Source organism: Mixophyes fleayi, chromosome 2 (genome assembly GCF_038048845.1).
Source record: "Mixophyes fleayi isolate aMixFle1 chromosome 2, aMixFle1.hap1, whole genome shotgun sequence".
In the NCBI taxonomy this organism is placed as follows: Eukaryota; Metazoa; Chordata; class Amphibia; order Anura; family Limnodynastidae; genus Mixophyes; species Mixophyes fleayi.
The window spans coordinates 344,999,872-345,021,516 of NC_134403.1; the positions used below are offsets into that span (position 1 = coordinate 344,999,872).

General features: G+C 41.2%; 1 protein-coding gene across 6 annotated transcripts in view; it reads left to right on the plus strand.

Moving 5' to 3' along the window:
- The window catches only part of ROBO1 (roundabout guidance receptor 1), an 859,323-nt gene that overhangs the window by 809,822 nt on the left and 27,856 nt on the right, over positions 1-21,645 (plus strand). For 4 of the 6 annotated variants that reach the window (XM_075197076.1, XM_075197073.1, XM_075197074.1 and 1 more), the window contains 4 exons: positions 2,159-2,185; positions 5,708-5,750; positions 10,242-10,396; positions 15,070-15,405. In XM_075197076.1, the coding sequence (XP_075053177.1) occupies positions 2,159-2,185; positions 5,708-5,750; positions 10,242-10,396; positions 15,070-15,405 (561 nt within the window). The remainder of the gene's footprint in view (positions 1-2,158; positions 2,186-5,707; positions 5,751-10,241; positions 10,397-15,069; positions 15,406-21,645) is intronic. The other 2 variants (XM_075197077.1, XM_075197078.1) reach the window with 1 other exon arrangement.

Below are 21,645 nucleotides of genomic sequence, written 5' to 3' on the forward strand. Positions count from 1 at the left end.
TTTTTTTATCAGCCTTTGTGAGCAGATTCCCTGGTGGCATCTAGTACTGTCCAATACTGCACATGGGGGAACCTGGATCATTAATAACGTTAGATATGGGATAATTGTAACGTTATTCTTCATTAATGAACTGCAGTTAATATTCTGAAGTCATATCCAGGGCAATATGCAGCAGTGATAAGTGTTAAGGATGGGGTTGGTGACTCTGTCCGGATGCTTAAAAATCTAGTGTTTGACTCTTGATTTCTTAAAAGTAAAAAGTTGGGACATTGGGTATTCGGAGGAAGAAACCAGGATTGCCACCAAGCCCAGCTATACCCAAGTACTTGTACCTAACACACATACCCCACAGTCTGCTGGTAGCTAGCTACAGAAATGTATTGTTGGTACAAGGATACCTATTTTTTTTCTAGCCATAACGACATGTTGGAGATGTCCGGTCACGGCTTCTAAGTAGAATTGTTATCATACTGTGTCTTCCTGCATTATTTGCTGCTGGGAACAGACTAAGATCTAGATTTACTAAGCTGCGGGTTTGAAAAAAGTGGGGATGTTGCCTATAGCAACCAATCAGATTCTAGCTTTCATTTATTTAGTACTTTCTACAAAATGACAGCTAGAATCTGATTGGTTGCTATAGGCAACATCCCCACTTTTTCAAACCCGCAGCTTAGTAAATCTAGCCCTAAGTCTCCCATCATTTTGAGATGAAAACCTGGAATGGTCATGTGACCTGGAGCTTGCTCAGGTCCTGCCATTAACCCCATACTTATTTTTAGTTGCCAAATTAGGTGATTGAGTTATAGGAACCTACTCCCTATTCCAGCGGTGATTTGGGTCATCAAGAATTTAAATGATGGGAAAATAAGTATTGTAAATTAAAGTTTTTAGGTAGCAAAAGGACACTAGGGAGCCCTAGAGTAGACCAAAGGCGGAGCTACCATAGTGCCAAGGGGAACATGCAATAGGGCCCACAGGTGTGAATGGAACATCTCCTCGTGTGTAGTGGGGTAACTATCGCCAAAGCAGCCTACGTGATTTCTATGAGGCCCGTCTTATGAGCGGGGCAGGATCATCAAGGGCTGCGGTGAGGGAGCACAGCTAGCAATACTGTGCTTAAAAATGTTGCTAGGTCCCCTTTACTCCTAGTTATGCCCCCGGATATGACGTTACTATGGCTCAGTTCATTTTGCTTCGTGAGATGCGTTTCTGTGCTTTTCGGATACACGTTACCCACTAGAATTCTGTGAAATCCCCTGGTCATTCTCATAACCAATGGGGAGCTAGTAATGGATCAGAAGAGTTATTTACAAGATAAGATATTAGTATTCTGTATGAAACAGATTGACTGATCTTTACCTAGGACAGCAGAACACAATATAGAATCGTGGTGGGCCAATCACGTCACCATAGTAACGGTCGTCAAGGGAGGGCTTTACTGAAAGATGCCATAGGCCGGCCATATAATGACTCCATATGGTGATATAATGTCCATTGTCTTCCCTAAATACAAAGAACAATCCTTTAAAGTTGTCAAGAGTATCTAATACATGTTTATATATCTGGAGAGTGATATCACATTATAACAACAGGTCTCACCCACCACCACCAATGCAAATAATGACCACTGTAAAGACTAATAAATTAATATATTATAATTAATACAACACTGCACATAATAAAAGTGTTTTATTGTCATAAATGGGTAACTAGTAACTAAAGAACTTATTTACTATTATTTGCTTAAGAGCTGAGAACAAATATTAAATATTAGACTATTCCATGTTACTTATCTAGGATTCCTTCCTCTCCATGTTAGTAATGTAAGAATGTAGTATAACATGGGGAATACTTGCAATGCAGCCGCTGCAGTTATTATTGATTAGAGAAAGATTTATAACTACAGCAAACATCCCTCTTAAGTAATGTGTTGGCTCCATTATTCATATAGGAAATAAAAATTGAACTAACAATTAATTGCAAACGATGCCAACGTACTCTGAAAGGCACTCGGGCCGCAATCACCGTACCCTGTGTGCCATTCACCAGACTGCTTGCCTGATGTATTGTATGTTGCTTGTTATGTACTAATTTGAGACATGCTCTTTCTTTCTTCAGCTTAATAACCAGTTTTTATTTTTTGATTTTGATTTTTCAGTCCCGTCTTTTACCTTCACACCAACAGGTATATACAGTATTTGCACTTTCTTTCTTGTCTGTTTGTGTCGCATGTGCTTTATAATCATATGTCCGTCTGACTCAAATAAAATCCTTTTGGGTTTTGCTGCACTGGAAATGTACCGATAGAGCGTTTGTACTTGGGCTTCGTAGCTGTCAAAGTTGTAGCCCTGTAAGGACTTTGGGGGGTATATTTACTAAACTATGGGTTTGGAAAAGTGCGAGATGTTGCCTATAGCAACCAATCAGATTCTAGCTGTCATTTTGAAGACTGTACTAAATAAATGAAAACTAGAATCTGATTGGTTGCTATAGGCAACATCTCCACTTTTCCAAACCCGCAGTTTAGTAAATCTAGTCCTAGGAGTCAAACAATTCTCGTACCAGTTCCGTTGTTGACATTCTAAGATACAGATTGCAGATCTCCAGCAATTTATATCACAAAAAAAAGCTAAAGGACTTTACGTGAACATTAGATCACGTTCAAATTTGGCAAATATATTTGTAGACGTATATTGCTGCCAAATACAGTTGACACCTTTGTAACAAAACACTTTATATAGTAACATAGACAACACATATTACCACAAGAGCAAAATGCTGTTGTAAAAATCGTTAAAACAACATTACAGTTTCCATTAAAGAACAACTTGTTAGATTGCAGTTTGCGTATGTGGGCACCTATACACATGAGTGTTTATTGGAAAAGAAAAAAAAAACATCAATTTTTAGTCAACTACTCAAGAGAAAAATATATATTTTTTTTTTTTTTTTGCTAAGCCGGCATTTTGTTAGTGGGGTCCTAGCTTCATTGGTGGCAGAGCCTGACTTCATTGGCAATGCCTCACTGACAGATTTAACACTGCCTCTTAAGTTTTAATCCTGTTATTGTAATCATTGCGAGCAGTTATCTCTGCTCTGCAGACTGCCAGCTTGGAATTCTTCTAAAGGGCCCCCGATTTGACGTCTTTCAAACATATTCCTAGTTAGGAAAGGCATAGCGGTGGACTCCATCAGCATTTTCGGTGCAGCTAATCCCTTTTAACTCTTTCAAGTAACGGAATGCCTATAGAAAAAAATATATTCGTTTACTAAAATGTGACATCGCTCTATAGAAATCTAATATATGCAGATAGGAAATAATGAACTGCCCTGTTCAGAGGAGGAAAGTCCCCCCTCCACATCACTGCTGTGTCCTCTGGTTTGAATGATAAATTGAAGCCATTTCTCCGGCTCACACGTTGTAATCACCCAATATCCGACCACCTAGCAGGTTTATTCTGTTGCAGACACGTGAAAACATTTATGGTTCGCCAATGGTTAATGTCTTAATGGAGACACTCTGAGGATAATCTCCATATTGAAATGCTTTCAATTATTTAGCGATAATTACAGGTATATAATTGATTTTTCCTTTTGATGTGGAGAGCCGGTATAAGTGTAAAGTGGCATGCTGTAGGCTGTGGAAACATGCACGGGGAAATACGTGCAGCGACTTATCTTCAGGGCACAGGTATAGGCTAATTGTGGCATATTTGGTGAGGGAATACCTTGCAGATGAACAAAAAAAAACAACGTTGGATCTGTTTTAGCTGCATTGGCACAAGCCAGGGATTACAAGTATCTGGAATTCTCCCCTCTAGGCCAGAAATGCTGGTTAAAATATGAAGAAAAACTATTACATAGCCATATATATCATTGCACAAGTCCATACACTGGCTCCTCTTTGCAGGGCAGTGTGATGTGTAAGCTTCCCCAGAGCCATATATATATATATATATATATATATATATATATATATAATGACGGCTGAATATACTATAAGTAATACTGGAAGGATAAACATGTACATAACATATACCTTCCAACTGTCCTGACTTTAGTACAGATTCATGGACCCTGAAATGGGCAGAGCTTACATGGAAGGAGGGAGGTTCTGTCAGAAAGCGAACATTATTGACAGGGGAGGGCTGGCAAATTTTAGCCCAGGGTGCAAGACTCAATTCAGCAGCCTATTAGGAACATTTTAAAGGAAAGAAAATACAGGTGGCCCAGTGACCCAGCCCAAGGTAGCCCACTATGGGACTGGCCCAGAGGACATATGCCCCCCTGCCCCCCCAGCCCGTCCTGCCCCTGATTGTTGAGCAAATGAAGAGCGGTTTTGGGTGGATTGGGGGGCTAGGCTTCATTTGCCTCAGTTTTGCCTGGATGCCGGGAGGCATGAGCACATATGAGTATTTTATTTAAAGAGAAAACTGGAACCCCCCTGTCTAAATTCTGTGATTGTCTTCCTATCATACCTCACATAATTTTAAAAAGCAAAAGTATACAGTTGAGCTCCTCCCGTGATCCACCCCAAGCCACGCTCAGAGCCACCCATAACAAGCCCACATAGATTTAGGCCACTCCTCTATGTGGGTGCAGCCACGCATCAATTTTACACTGTAACAGTACTCTAAATGTTTTGGTTTCCTACACTAGGCCTCAACTGAGCCTTCGTTTTAGCTATTTTCCAGTGATAGGCCTCAATCCTCAATTCAAAAGCCTGGTAGAAAAATAAAAACTTTACTAAAATACATATTTTTTTTTACTTAGTTCATCAATATGCTAAAAAAAAATCATAACAGTTATTCTGTCTTTGTAGTTGTAAACTTCAAACCATTTTTTCTATCTTCATTAGGCCTTTGGGCCTCAATCAAATCTTGTACCAGCTCCATTGGTGCCATGCAAAGTTAGCTACAGATTGAACCAACACATATTAGCACACATTCTAGTTTGGCAATTCCACTAGCCCAATGAGCTGACATCTGCTTCTCTCCTAATAATGGAGAGAATGACTCTCTGTCGTAAATACGTACATTTTCTCTAATGTTCACTTGTACCATTGTCGTAGGCCTCAAACTAAACCCTTTAAAACCAGTCAATGTTTTGTGAGAATATTTACATTTTTGCTCTATAGGGAATTGTGTTGTTAGTACCCAAATAAAACATGAGTAAAAAAACAAATCAAACGAGTACCGTTTAACAGGGTGTGTTGTAATGTTTATTGTTCACAGCTATTTGTATACAGAAAACTACATCAGAATTCTGTGACGTTATTTGACCACCAGTACTTAACTGCATTTTGTGTGGTAAAAAATGTACAAATGTACATATATAGTGTCTTCATTTACCAGCCATGTTGCCTTGACATAAATCTTTGTTATGTTTCCTAGCTGTCCTTGGGTAAAACAAGCTATCTGTTATGTTGGAAATATCACTATAGCATTCCGGTGATCAATCTGACATCAAAAACAGGTTGTCATATCCTCCTTGATATTTAAGATTTATCGCTCCCGTTATCCAGTGCTTTGGGAAAGAATAGATTCTGAGAGGAAATTACATGCTGAATATGTTATCGTCTGATTGGCCAAACAACATGGATAATATAGATCATGTATATCCATCTTGTCATTTATTTATTTTATTTAATCCGTTCTCAATTTTGTTGCTTACAGTTTTTTTGTTTTTTTTATTATTTATTTTCTAGTGGCGTACCAACGAGGGGGAGAAGCTGTAAGCAGTGCGGGAAGGTGAGAAAATATATATTTCATGATAAAAACGTACATCTCTTTTGTCACTGTTTTTATAGTGAACAATGTGCTGCAGGCTCTGTTTTTTACTGAGGAGCCTAAATCTTCTCTTTATGTGTCCTTTGAAAATACTTACTGCATGGGGCTAACTGATATAATATTTATTATATATTCATTGTACATGTAGCATCCGTTGGTGCTGCAAACAGCATGTTGCTGATTTTATCTGTCAGCAAACATGCGTTTATTTACCAAACTAAATATGTGCACATAATTAAGTGGCAAGGCCGTCTGCATTAAGAAATATATTGTGTACTGACACCAGAGGGAGCTCTTTAGCCAAAAAAGACGCCAACTTCTACCATGGACTCACTGTAATGTGTCGATGATTTTCACAAACTATGGATATGAAGAAAATTGCTAAACTAAAGTGATTTTAAGCTGTTTTAAGGCCACGTATACACGAGCGTTCTACGCATTTAAAGCCCACTCATTGTCCTTTCATTATGATAGGCTATAATGGAAGCAAATGAACCTGTACACACACAATTTTTGACATTCCATCGTTGTGATTTTTCGCAAGATTTTGCTGATCTCTAGAGCCGCAGAGAGGTTTCGAGACTGCGCTTTCAATGCGAACATGGATACGTCTTCACATGTTTTTTTTCTCAATACAACTGATTTTCTTTTCTAATACTAATAACTTGGTGATTTATTTCTGGGAAATTGCCTTCTTCATTGGACCCAAAATGTACATGTTACCAGTGACATAGTTGTATGCAAAGGTTTGGGCACTCCTGGTTTGATTGCAGGTTTCACTGACTAGATAAGTCACATATTTGTATATTGTATTATTTACAGTAGTATTTGCTGAATTTAGCAGATTGACAATAAAGTGAAATTGTGAATGTGGCATGTGTAAAAGTTTGGGCACCTTGTCAGTCAGTACTTAGTAACACCTCCCTTGGCTGCAGTCACAGTATCTTTCTCGCCCTGCTATAGAAATTTCCTTGTAGAACTCTATTCGCTCACACATATTCTTAGGTCAGACATATTCTTAGGTCAGACATATTCTTAGGTCAGACATATTCTTAGGTCAGACGTATTCTTAGGTCAGACATATTCTTAGGTCAGACATATTCTTAGGTCAGACATATTCTTAGGTCAGACATATTCTTAGGTCAGACATATTCTTAGGTCAGACATATTCTTAGGTCAGACATATTCTTAGGTCAGACGTATTCTTAGGTCAGACATATTCTTAGGTCTTCTTGCATGTACTGTATGTTTGAGGTCTGTATACAGATGTTCAATAGTTTTAGAGATATGTTTGGGATTGTTGTCTTGCTAAAATATGCAAACTCTTTTTAGCTTCAAATCCCTCGCTGATTCTGGGATATTTGTTTCTAGGAATTGTTGTCATTTAGTTAAATTCATTCTTTCCTTCACCTGAATAGTGTCCCTTGTTACCACACCATCCCAAAGCTTAATAGACCCAGCCACGTGCTTAACTGTGGGCAAGGTGTCTTCTACATACATGTCACCTGTTCTTCTCCAATTGTATCTTTTGTCATTGCAGCCAAAAAGTCAAATTTTTAGTCCACATTACTTGGTTACAAAATGTTTCTGGCTTGCCTGTGTATTTTTCTGCATACCTCAGACCATAGGCAAACCGAGGGGGGTTCCTAGTGCCTGGAAACCCCCTCCAAGCCTGGGGCACTGTATAATTGAGGTGGCAGGACCCTGCTCCCGCTTCACACAGCTCTGCTTGAAAAGGGAGAGCTGCGTGCACCTAACAGTAGTGTACGCAGCATTGCCCATGTATATTATGGGGATAGGAAGAGTTGGAGAGCAGCCAAGCAGTGTCTAAAATCATAGCCACGCCCCCATGCATGCTGGTCACACCCACTGGCAGCTTGGTGTGGAAACCCCCCTCTATAAATCCTGCGTTTGCCCCTGCAGACATTGACTTTTATGATTAGTCTGTAGGAAATATTTCTGCAGGTCTTTCGCACTGATATGTGGCTTCTGTTTTGTATAGCTGATCAGTTTCCGAGCAGTTCTATTAGATATATTTCTGGGTCTTGCACTGAACATTTCCCCTTAAATACTAATTCTTAATGATATTTCTGACAATGTAAATCGAAAGCTGAAAGCATTTAAATATATTTTCCAAGCCTTTCCCTGCTTTACAAAATGATCTTAATTTTCAAGTGCTCACCAATGTTTGTTAAAAGTAGGTACAACATTCGGAGAGATTACAAGAGTCAGAGTACAAGTTCAACACTAAACTTGTCTTCACCTGGCTCAGTCTGAGGTCTTTCTAGTCAATCACGTATTAAGGCCTTATAAAAATTGTAATGAATCGAGTGGATGGATGCTCAAATATTTGCACATTCCATATTCAGTTTTATTTATTGAAATTCAGCAAATAAATAGTTATTGGACATTAAAATGTGCAGAAATCCTGCGTAGGTTGCGTTAACTTCTTAATTAGAGATTCAGTGTAACATGAAATTAGATGAGATGTGCCCAAACGTTTGCATACAATCTCTGCTTTCCACGCTTGTTTTCCAACTACAGTCACCCGGGCTGAGTTAATTATCTGGAGTTAAAGGCATTTTTGTAGCTTCGGTTCAACTCAGATTAACCCATATTATTGTAATTAGAAAATGAGTGTGAAAAGCAGAAACAGAGCATGTGAAGAGTCAGGCTCGCAGGTATGCGGAACGTAGCGCTGGTTCAGTAAAGGGCAGATCCTCCCCGTGTTCTGCCACAATCTCATCGCCTTCCACCAGTCCTTCATATATCATTCTGAGGGAGAATACATGATTTATGCCCTTTGGTAGAGCTGCAGTTTACTGACATATATTACCCGAGCTGAAGTAGGGAAAACAGCGCAATCATTCTCTGTGCTGACCAACAACAGCTCTACGTAAGGCAGCAAAACCATTTGGGTTAAAGAGAGTCTATCAGATAGACCCAGCGGAGACAGCCATTGTGAGCGCTATATTCATGATAACGTAGCCTATCTATTCACCAGGAAATAGTGTCTCAAAAACACATGAAAGGAATATTAATCAGTAATATATCTAGATTGTAGTTACTGGATAGCCTGTATTACCATAAACACTGTGTGTAGGTGACAAGAGCTCTCTAACTGAAGTACTGATTTCAGAGATGGACACTGAGGTAAAGTTATTCCACTTTTAATGTTTTGATCAGAGTAACTGTTATTTAATAAAGATCATTTAAAGATCCACTAAACAGACATGGTCACTGCTCTATGACGGTAGACTTCCTCTCAGTAGTACAGTGTTATAGACTCTCCACCAGACCTCTTCCACCCCATACAAACGGCTCGGCTCTCTAGCTTCCCACCTAATTTACTACTGCAGTTACCTGGCCTGGAACAATTAATTGATGAAAAGGGTGTTTTATGTAACATAACTATTTGATTCAGCCCAGGACAGTGCTCTAGTGATGTTTGAGGTCCCAGCATGACGGCTGTGGGCACCTCGAACGTCATTGGCCTGATTCGGTGTAATGAGTGGGGAAGGAGGTAGTGCTGCCATAGGACTCATATCTCTCACTGCCCGCTAATAGGGCCCTCTGTTATGGGGGCCCGAATTAAACATGCCAGCAGTGGAGAGGCATCCAAAGGTAGGCAGCACTGTAATTTAGGTAAGGAAGTTACTTTACACAATTTTCAATAGAAAGGTGCTATTAGTCTTTTATCTTATGTATTGTATAATATATAATCTCTCAATTATACAAACACCGCAAATGGAAGATGTTATGTAACATTAAATAGTTAATGTGTGCTGTATCGCTGAAGCCGCTCTCTGAGGTTTTATTACAGGTCAAAGCAATGTTATACATTACTGTCTTTGTTTAGCCTTTACATACATTGTTGCTATGGGGCATATTGAATTCCGATCCCGATTCGCGGGATCGCGCCGGAACGGCCGCGAACCTAATCCGCGGTACCGCAATAACGTGGATTTTCGTTCGCAGCCCATAGGGCTGCGTACGAATATCCGCGTTATTGCGATACCGTATTACCGGCAGTACTGCGCATTTTCCGCGGTAACGCACGTTACATCGGATCGGATCGGAATTGAATATGCCCCTATATGTTTTACCTATAGTACATATAAAGTGCCCACAAATATATAAATAACAGTCACAATCAGAAATTGTACAATATCAAATCCTGCCCTAAAATTGTCTACAAGCTACAAAGCAAAATAGGAAGGGTTTTACACTGCCATCTGCTGGACAGAGGAGCTACTGCAGCAGGTGCACTCTTTTCTTGCAGGTACCTCTTGTCACTGAGAGATTCCAGACAAACCCCTGCAAACAAAATCAGAACTCTCAGGGACCGATTTGTTAGTAGTTCTTCACTGTATAAAGCTATTATGTTGGAGTTTTGTATTTGTATTAACAAGGATTAGCTATGATATCTGAACAGTGTTTATTTTCTTCCAGGCCGGGTCTGTTAAATATTGCGGAGCCCGCGACTCAGCCATGGCTTGCCGATACCTGGCCAAACACAGGGAACAACCACAACGAGTGTCCCATTAACTGCTGCACATCCGGGAACGGTAGCAGTGATAACAATCTTGCCACTTACAGCCGACCAGGTTAGGACACTTAACACCGAAATTTCAGTTTTTTTCAGTTATAATTGTTTGTACCTTGGTTTTATGTCCTGTGACAAAAATAGACCAAATATTTTTTCTTAGCTCCTGACATAATGTAAATATAGTAGGGTCACTATCAGGGGCGCCGAGAGGGGTGGGGGGAGGGGGGATAAAGTACTGGTGCCCAGGCTTGCCTGTGTAGTGGGAGGAGCCACCAACCTGCTGTGGTCACTCCCCCTTCAGTGCCTAAAGAAGAGACCTGCTGTACCTGGGACTGAAATTCTTCTTGGCGGCCCTGGTTCCACTCACTACATGATATACAAGTATATAAAGGGTATTGTAATAAGGATCACTGATCCATATGGAGACTACACCCACAATACACACAAGTGTCAATAGAAAGGTGGCGGACCATCACCATCAGAAAATAGGGCAAACAGCGTCTGTGAACTGCCCTACAAATAAAACACCAGGTTCATGGCCACGACTGTGGATATAGCCAGATAATAGGAATAGATAGTGAGAATTGCATCCAATATACAGAACAAGGAGTTTTACTGTGAAATAGGTACAGTTGCCAACAATGAATTTCATTTTTATATCATTCACAAAATAATGTTTATTTGCAATATTTGGATTAAAACATTTACATGGGCAGCTTGTTATGTTCTGGCTGTTATTCCCAAAAGGAGATGCTCCCGCCTGGTAGTAGGTCATTTACCCATGGTCACTGAGCAGTAGCTTGAACATCTCCCTAACCCAGTGGTTCCCAAACTTTTGCAGTTCGCGGCACCCTTAGAGTCTCCAAATCTTTTCAAGGCACCCCTCCAAAATGATTATTGAACAGTCCTGTTTTAGAAGTAGTTGGGTCAAAAAATTGTAATAAGTATTTAGGTCAGGACAGAAATACTTATTTAGTTGTATGCAAAAATGCCCCCTCTGCATCCAGACACTCTGCCCTCAGGCACTCTGCCCCCTTTGCATCCAGACACACTGCCCCCTCTGCATCCAGACACACTGCCCTCTCTCACACTGCCCCCTCTGTCACGCTGTCCCCCCTCTTCTGCTCTGTCACACTGTCCCCCCTCCTCTGCCCTCTCACGCTGTGTCCCGCTCCACTGCCCCTCTCACGCTGTGTCCCCCTCCTCTGCCCCGCTGTTCCTCTCCTCTGCCCCACTGTGCCCCTCCTCTGCTCTCTGTCCCCCTTCTATGCCCTGCTGTCCCCATCCTCTGCTCTCTGTCCCCATCCTCTGCTCTCTGTCCCCATCCTCTGCCCCTCTGTCCCCATCCTCTGCCCCTCTGTCCCCCTCCTCTGCTCTCTGTTCCCTTCTTCTGCCCCGCTGTCACCATCCTCTGCTCTCCTCCTCTATCCCGCTGTCCCCCTCCTCTGTCCCGCTGTCACCACCCTCTGTCCCACTCCTCTGTCCTGCTGTCACCATCCTCTGTCCCCCTCCTCTGTCCCACTGTCACCATCCTCTGCTCTATCCTCCTCTGTCCCGCTGTCACCATCCTGTCATCAACCTCTGTCCCGCTGTCACCATCCTCTGCTCTCCTCCTCTGTCCCGCTGTCACCATCCTCTGCTCTCCTCCTCTGTCCCGCTGTCACCATCCTGTCACCAACCTCTGTCGCGCTGTCACCATCCTCTGCTCTCCTACTCTGTCCCGCTGTCACCATCCTGTCACCAACCTCTGTCCCACTGTCACCATCCTCTGCTCTCCTTCTCTGTCCCGCTGTCACCATCCTCTGCTCTCCTCCTCTGTCCCGCTGTCACCATCCTCTGCTCTCCTCCTCTGTCCCACTGTCACCATCCTCTGCTCTCCTCCTCTGTCCCGCTGTCACCATCCTCTGCTCTCCTCCTCTGTCCCGCTGTCACCATCCTCTGTCCCCCTCCTCTGTCCCACTGTCACCATCCTCTGCTCTCCTCCTCTGTCCCGCTGTCACCATCCTCTGCTCTCCTCCTCTGTCCCGCTGTCACCATCCTGTCACCAACCTCTGTCCCGCTGTCACCATCCTCTGCTCTCCTCCTCTGTCCCGCTGTCACCATCCTCTGCTCTCCTCCTCTGTCCCACTGTCACCATCCTCTGCTCTCCTCCTCTGTCCCGCTGTCACCATCCTCTGCTCTCCTCCTCTGTCCCGCTGTCACCATCCTCTGTCCCCCTCCTCTGTCCCACTGTCACCATCCTCTGCTCTCTTCCTCTGTCCCGCTGTCACCATCCTCTGTCCCCCTCCTCTGTCCCACTGTCACCATCCTCTGCTCTCCTCCTCTGTCCCGCTGTCACCATCCTCTGCTCTCCTCCTCTGTCCCGCTGTCACCATCCTGTCACCAACCTCTGTCCCGCTGTCACCATCCTCTGCTCTCCTCCTCTGTCCCGCTGTCACCATCCTCTGCTCTCCTCCTCTGTCTCGCTGTCACCATCCTCTGCTCTCCTCCTCTGTCCCGCTGTCACCATCCTCTGCTCTCCTCCTCTGTCCCGCTGTCACCATCCTCTGCTCTCCTCCTCTGTCCCGCTGTCACCATCCTCTGCTCTCCTCCTCTGTCCCGCTGTCACCATCCTCTGTCCCCCTCCTCTGTCCCACTGTCACCATCCTCTGCTCTCTTCCTCTGTCCCGCTGTCACCATCCTCTGTCCCCCTCCTCTGTCCCCCTCCTCTGTCCCACTGTCACCATCCTCTGCTCTCCTCCTCTGTCCCGCTGTCACCATCCTCTGCTCTCCTCCTCTGTCCCGCTGACTTTCAGAGAAATATGTCAGTGTGTTATGACCAACTTATGAATATTGTTTAATTTTTTACCAAAGCTTTTCTGAAATAAGACAGATCCATGAAAGATCAATGTTTTTAGTTAATTCCACTGTGAGAACTGCTGAGACAGGTCTATGGAACAGAAGGCATAGGAGAGCTTTGTCTATAGGCCACACATTACAGTGCTTGTAGCTGGGTATGTACTTATTATACTGGTACGGCCAAGCTCTTTCAGTTTAGTGCTGAGATCCACGCTTTAATAAAGCTACTCACATATTTTAATTTTTCACAGTTAATGTTCCCTTAAGAAACATTCTGGGGAAAAAATTATCTTGGTGCCAGAAATTGTAAATGTACTGCACAACACTTATCGAAACACATAATATTTTAAATGTACCACGATAGAAAAATTACATGGAAGAATGTTAATTTGAATCAGACATATTAAAGTGCATTTTAAATCTATGCCAGAATTTAATTGTGCCTAATCAGCAAGAAGGTACCAAAACTCCAGGCTATATTTATAGATATTTCCAACCCAGGACCTGGGTATGATTAGCATTTGGACACAATATACTGCCACTTCTGGTATAGTTTTAGGCAGCAGTAAAAATAATCTTATAAAACCCTTAACTGCATCGGTTTTCAAATTGAAATTGAAATTGGAGTCTGTGTTTGGTCTAATTACTATTTAAAGTCAGTATTTTTCTCATAATGAATATAGTCTATAAATTAAATAAAATGTGTAGGAGGAAGATGGTTTTTGGCTGAACTGCATTACCCAGAATATTCACTCACTAGTTCCCTGAATCCTCACTCACTAGATCCCTGAATCTTCACTCACTAGTTCCCTGAATCCTCACTCACTCAATAATTCATTATCTCATATGTAAATCATTCCCAGTGATTTATATATGATTGATTTATATATGAGGCAAGTTAACCCGGGCATGATACTCATGCATTCTAGTCAAATCAAGCTACTTAAGGTGTTAAAAAGGTTCTTGTCATGCATTTGGGCCTAGCCCAGGCCTCCTCAGGGGAAGAGCGTTACTTCCCGACGCAAGCGCCCTTTTTTAACGTGGTTTTGTCCACATGTCACCACCTCATCATTTTTTTCCATCACCTCATCCTTCATCTTCATCGCCACATCCTTCATCAAGCTACTTAAGGTGTTAAAAACTCCCCACTGTCACCCCCGGCAACCACCAACCACTCCCAACTGTCACTTCTCCTTCAAGAAATATATAGGTCAGTGTATAACTCTGCCCAGCAGGTGGCGCTGCAGCTTTTTTTCACACACACTACTAGGCATTTATATAGTAGATAATGCATTATTCTATGTAGGACATGCATATTCTTTGTAGTTCATGAGTAGAGGTCATATTGACAAAAAAAATAAAAAAAAATTGTATTTTTATTAACGTTTTATGAAAAGTTTTATTATATGTACCTATGTACTAGTTTAATTATGTATTCATAAATGTTTAATTATATTTTTAATAAGAGAAAGGAACGCTGTCACCAGGCTGTGCTGTGTGACGTTTGTATCTTCTGTTTATACATGGTGGGCGGGGCTATGGGTGGGGCCATTTGCATCGGTAGTGATTATATTTATTAGGACCACCACTGAGTTCCTTGTGGGCGGGGCTGTAGTAACTAAGATGCTATAGTGGATATAGAAGTGAGGAACAGAATATAATAATTGTAGATATTTCTAGGTTCAAGTCACGTACAGCTGAGATTTCTTTTGTCAGCAATAATTTACAGTACTGGTGCGTTATTTATTATAATCTACAAGTTTTCCTAATGAGCATTAAAAGTGATGACAGAACCCATTGTTATAGAGATATAATTTACAGGAGTTTATAACATCTATTATACAAGTATTAACTCAGGTTATGTTTTATATCTTTCTTGTATCCGTGGACTAGCTGATTGCATAGCAAACTACAACAACCAGTTGGACAGTAAACAGACCAACCTGATGGTGCCCGATTCCGCTGTTTACGGTGATGTGGACCTTAGCAACAAAATCAACGAGATGAAAACCTTCAACAGTCCAAATCTGAAAGACGGTCGCTTCGTCAGCGCCTCCGGCCAGCCCACCCCCTACGCCACCACTCAGCTGATTCAGTCCAACATAAGTAACAACATGAACTCGTCCAGTGGGGATACGGATGAAAAGCACTGGAAGCCATCTTCCCAGCATAAGCCGGACGTCGCCCCGATGCAGTACAACATCATGGAGCAGAATAAAATCAACAAAGGTGATAAAAGCATTACTATTTTCTGTACAACAAGAACATATTCTACTGTGGATGGGGACTTAGAACATTTGCTATAACTTTATGACAATGACTATATTCTTCTTCAAAGCTTAGCTACAGTTGCTTCGACACTAGAAATATTATAGCATTTAATATCTGTTGTCTGCACACAGTGGAGGCAGCCATTTTGTTCACTGCGAATGCTACCTATCGTTTCACTAGGAACCCGTGACATCACTTTGGGGGCATATTTAATGGGCTGGTGCTATGTGCAGTAGTGTAATCCTTAAAATAAAAGTGAGGATATTGCAGTGTGAAATGTGTTTGTGAAGGTAGTGTGAGCTGTCATGCAAAACAGAGGTGGTTGCTGTGGTAAATAGTGTTTGTGTGGATATAAAATGAACTAGAATTGTATATACAGCATACTTACCAACTTTTTACTCTGAGGTGTGAGGACGGAAGAGGGAGGGTCACAGCAAATCGCGTGATTTTGGCCCTGCCCCCATGGTGCAATTACGGCAAACCGTTTTTCTTTTTACCGTGGGGCGAAAATACCGCGATTTACCTCAACTCGCGTCATGATGGCTCCCATCCTGCCCACCCCACTAGGAAGTGGGCAGAATATGGGAGAATGGCCTACCCCCGGGAGACCTACCCGGACATTCCGGGAGTGTCAGCAAGTATGGAATACAGTAATATTACGTACCTCAGTATACAAGGGCAGTGGCACTGTGCATTTGTTGCTACTAAGAACCAGGACCTGCTCAATCTAATGAGATTTCCTTTTCATCTTACTTTAGTAATTCACTCTGACTAAATGATAACCACTTTTGAGCTATGTGCTTTTCCTATAGTAATTAATCACATTCTAGCAAGTTTAGAAAATGAAAGCAAGTTTCTTTGTGTCACAACAAGATAACAGAATTTTTAAAACCGTTCAGCATAATATTTTCCTCGTTCCGCATTTGGCTGTGAAATCTTCCAAGTTTTGCTGGCAGAATAAATTGACTACTATTGTCTTAGCGCTATTCATAGGGGCAGCCTCAATACCGCGCGATGTGTCTGGAAGAGGCTACGGAACGGTCCGCGAGGACGCCTTGCCGCCATGTCTGGCTTGCCGTCTTTACTTCTTTTAACTCATGGCGATGTTTGCTGGCACTTCATGGAGAATTGAACCTGCCCTGTAGAAATAAATTCTGCAAAATGGGAATGTACAGTCCTGAAACGTCCCAAAATGACCCGAAATTTTGATTTGTGTGAAACTTTGAAGCAACTTTGCTCATTTCTACTTTCAACACATAGCACCAATTTATTAAATAGGCCCCTAAATGAGACTACTGGTTTACCCTTTATTCATTCTCAAAAATATAGGTTCAGGTCAAAAAAATGTCTGCTTTCACTGTGTGTAGGCAACAGGTACACTTCAAAGGCCTCTTATTTTTGTTACTATCGTGTTTTTATGGTGTATTTTGTTCATACTAGAGAAACGTTATATTCCCCTGCGTGTGGCTGCAGAGCTGCGTGCTGCCACTTGTTGTTATTACTGTTATTGGAAGGTGAAGTCTTCTGAGGATCTTGGGCTTAGATCTTTTTAATAACGAGGAGCAGCCTTCCCCAGTCTCCTCCGACTCATGCAGAACCGTCAAGCTACTATACATGTAAATGCAGAAAGATCGAGATTAACAGTGTCAAAAAGTTAATTAGCACTCGGCTGACCTTTGCCACTGTATTTAGCGCCGCAAATACTAAACCACAGATGAAATAAAATCAAATAAAAGAAAATTAATATGGTGAGATTCGATCAAAATGTTATAGTGGATGAGGGATTGGACCAGGAAACCAGAGATGTTTAATTCATGAGGTTGATACTGTACAATCGCTGCACGGTGATCTTCTGATTAAACAAAGATCACAATCTAAATCTTCATGTCTATTGCAAGCTTAATTATTGCAGTTGTATTTTGAACACCAATATGAAGTGCATATATATATATATATATATATATATATATATATATATATATATATATATATTCTTATATATATTGCTTAATAAGCCCATCGCTATTTACAGGGCCACATTTGCACAATGTAAAGATTTGGATCTTTAGAACTTTATATGTCATACACTCCAGACGAAGCACATTAGATGCCACATCACGTAACATTTGCATTAGCTAGCACTAGTTCAACCTTGCAAACTCCCCTAAAAAAAATTGTGACAGCAGAATGCACCATTGACAAGTGTGGGTGGCACCAGGTCACAGAGCAGGACATACCCCGTGGGGGAGGTGGGACGTTCCTGTTTGAAGAGGGACACTTCAGAGCTGTGTGCATATGCACACATCTAATGGCCCTTTGCGCTTGTGGATCAGGGGAGTTAACATTTCAGTGCATCTCAGTCAGTGAATTTGGACGCCAATTAAGCACGCCCCTCTGAGATGCGTATTATTTTGAGTAACACGGATCTTATGTTAGCCACGAAATGCAAATTTTGCACCTACATAAACTGGGTGGAAGCATTAGAGTCGAAGGCGATAACTGAGGCATCTTTGATCTGGACGCGTCTGTATGCTAGATTTAAAGTTGCACATATGGTAAAATGCGCACCACTCAAAATACAGACCGTAAAACGCAAGGGTGTGGACGCATGGTGTGCTCATAGACAAACAGGGCATCTTGTTGGAGAGAGCACAATCCCCACTGCAACATACCAAAGTATAGGTTCATTAACCTCTTTTTAGGTCTCTCTGTACATTTATATATCTGTGTAAGTGTGTGTAAAGGTTATGTACATATGTCTGTGTAATATACATTTCTATAGCTTTGCTTTCCATTTTCTGTATCTTGTTCAAAATAAATTGATATCAGCAGTGATCTAGAACGCTGGAATGTACCGCTCTGTTCTTAAGGGCACACTAATGTAATATGTCGGAGTCATTTCCTCCAGGCCTTCAGGCTACAGTACCGGGCTTTTGACTTTAATAACATGATCTGCACCAGTGGTGTCCCTGGGATCCAGATCAGCGCCAGCTTTGAACTCTTAAACCTATTTCGGTGACTCGCCACATCATAATATTATGAAAGTGCCCCGGTAAAAGGCCATGTTCTATCACAGCCGCTCAGTTGTTCATTTAATCTGACCTGGTTTTCCGGTTCAACAAGGGCAGACCTTTATGTGTGGAAGTGGCTGCCTACATTTCTATTCATTACCAAGGAACCCTTTGAAAATATTTGCCGAGAACAGTGTGGGACAACAATGAAACTGTACTGAAAAAAATAATTGACATTGGCTGCAGCTCTAATCATTTCCATGTTGAATTTTGACACAAAATGTGTTGCGTGCAAATTGCAAAATTGAAAGCTTAAACATCTGTAAATATTTTTTTCGTATGTTTTTCTCATGTTGTATATTTTTGTGTGCTTGGGAGCCCACATACAACACAGCTGCTGCTCCGTTATATATTCTGCTTATAAACATTTTGGACATTTTCTGGGAAAGCAAATATACAAATCACGTATAGTCCAGTATAACAGTGATGTTAAGTGTGGGTTTTACATTTCTAATCTAGATAAATACTGATAAAACAGATTAATAGATGACTTTTTAGTATCTACTTATGGGGGTATATTTACTAAACTGCAAGTTTGAAAAAGTGGAGATATTGCCTATAGCAACCAATCAGATTCTAGCTGTCATTTTGTAGAATGTACTAAATAAATGATAACTAGAATCTGATTGGTTGCTATAGGCAACATCTCCACTTTTTCAAACCCGCAGTTTAGTAAATCTAGCCCATGTATCCAAATGTTAAATAATTTGATATGGGTATAATCCCTCAAAGATAGAGCACTTTACTGTTAACCAAATGGTACAATCAAGCGTAAGTACATGACACATGGATCATACTGTGTCTGCCTAACTCTACCATGTTACCACTGAATCATACACAGGGCGGGGCGTGATTATTCTGGCGTGATCGGGATTTAGGGGGAAGGTGGTACCTGGACTATGCCATTATCTAAAAGAGTCTATTGGTTGAGGAACAAATAATCAATCAATGATGTTTTGTCACAAGTTACTTAATGCTTTGTTGTTTTGAAAAGAAAAATATTATTGGCTAAAATTAGTCGTTTGTGGTTGAGGATATATACCGGTATATATTGTATAATTCACATCCCACTGTAAATTATAGGATATTAGAAGTCACTGTGGAGTTCCGTATGCTGTAAGCATTAGACTTACGGCTGTAAGTGTAATGCTTTTATATAGGTGACAGAAGTCTGAGGAGGCTTTTTCTAGTCTCAATAATTCACAGTAGGGAGTGCTTATTATTCGTTATAATTCAAAAGTCTTCCTAATGGACACTGAAGAGATGAAATCGTATAAATGATAAACAATGACACGAGAACTCACTGTTTATAGAGATATAATTTACATGAGTTTACACATATATGAACGTCACTAGTGTATTATAGTATGAGTATTGTGGTATGATAAACTGGCTTTAAATGCAGCTGGTGCCCACACAGGTGAGGCAGCCATTTTGTGAATGTAGTCTGTCAGTCAGGATCTAGCGACATCTCTGAGGGATCTGCCTTGTTTCATTTCCAGGCCAGTTCATTCAATTTGAAAAAGAAAATCAGGTTTCAAAGAATTTAAAAATCTCTGTGGTTTTGGCGATGGTCACTCCTCTTCCAGATGTGCGCCTACATTTTGAGGAAACTGTCACCTGGGTGTGGGGGGGCTGGAGGTGGAGCAAAATACAGAGAACTTGGCTCCCATTTCACTCTTCATGTGGGAAATTGCAATGTCAGGTCACAGATGCGCAGATAGACCCAAGATTGGCCAGCGAAGGGGTCAGAGTACTGTTACCACTGCCAGCCCATATCTCTCTGCTGCTCCAGCGATATTTGCTAAATAACTTTCGGTGATTATAGGTTTCCCATCGCTGCCATAAGCAACGATGGAAAATCTTTGTTATTGCTGCATCATAGTAAAATAGGCCCCTAAACCTGCGGTTTATTCCTTGTTGTTACATACAGGCCCTGATGCATCATGGAACCCAAAACTAATATATTCAGCATTTTTTTTAAAACGCACATAAATCGGGCATACGCACATCCGTATTCAACAAGGAGCAGATGTGAAGATACGCCTGGTGAATGCGGGTCTAGGTCCACTTTGCTCTTACACGCAATACCCTGCAGGATACATCCAATACGTATGTGGAATATAAAGTCCCAAAAGAATGCACAGAAGAAAAACTATTCAATTAACGTCACCTGTTAATAATATAGGGCCTGATTCATTAAGGATCTTAACTTGAGAAACATCTTATTTCAGTCTCCTGGACAAAACCATGTTACAACACAAGGGGTGCAAATTAGTTTTCTGTTTTGCACATAAGTTAAATACTGACTGTTTTTTCATGTAGCACACAAATATCAACTTTAAATTTCAGTGTACAAATAAGCTATCAAGTATGTGTGTGCTACATGAAAAAACAGTCAGTATTTAACTTATGTGCAAAACAGAATACTAATTTGCACCCCTTGTATTGTAACATGGTTTTGTCCAGGAGACTGAAATAAGAAGTTTCTTAAGTTAAGATCCTTAATGAATCAGGCCCACTAATGACAAAACAATAAATTTCTTATTTTGTTTTCTATAAAATACATTTATTAGGATGTTATTAATGTCTACTGTATATAAAATACATTTTTACAGTTGCTCCTGCATACACGGCCATCATCACTAGTAATCCACACTCACACATGACCTGTAGCTGGTACAAGTGATACTACTGAAGCCCTCACTATACATTGGCCACGTGCTTACGCCCGTATGGTTTGTTTCTGGGCATGTGCAGAGCAATTTTATGCAAAATACGACACGTGCCTTAATGAATCAGGCTCATAATGTTTAAGGTGACGATATTTGTGTTACATAGTGTGCATTGCACTAAGGCAATGCTTATGTCCATCCATGTAATGCCATTTCTGTTGCCCCCATTGACAATACAACGGCTAGGTAGCCCATCACATAACTAACTGAAGTGCAAGTGGCTTTCTTACAAGCTGAAAAATGATGCAATGTTTTGTCGGAACAATGATAATTTTTTCACACACTTTTCAAAAAAAAAAAAAAAAAATTTGTCCCACAAACGATCAGAATTTTCTGACCTCAATAAGTGAAATTCTCGAAAGGTTCGCAGGAATAAAGTCATTTGTTGGTAA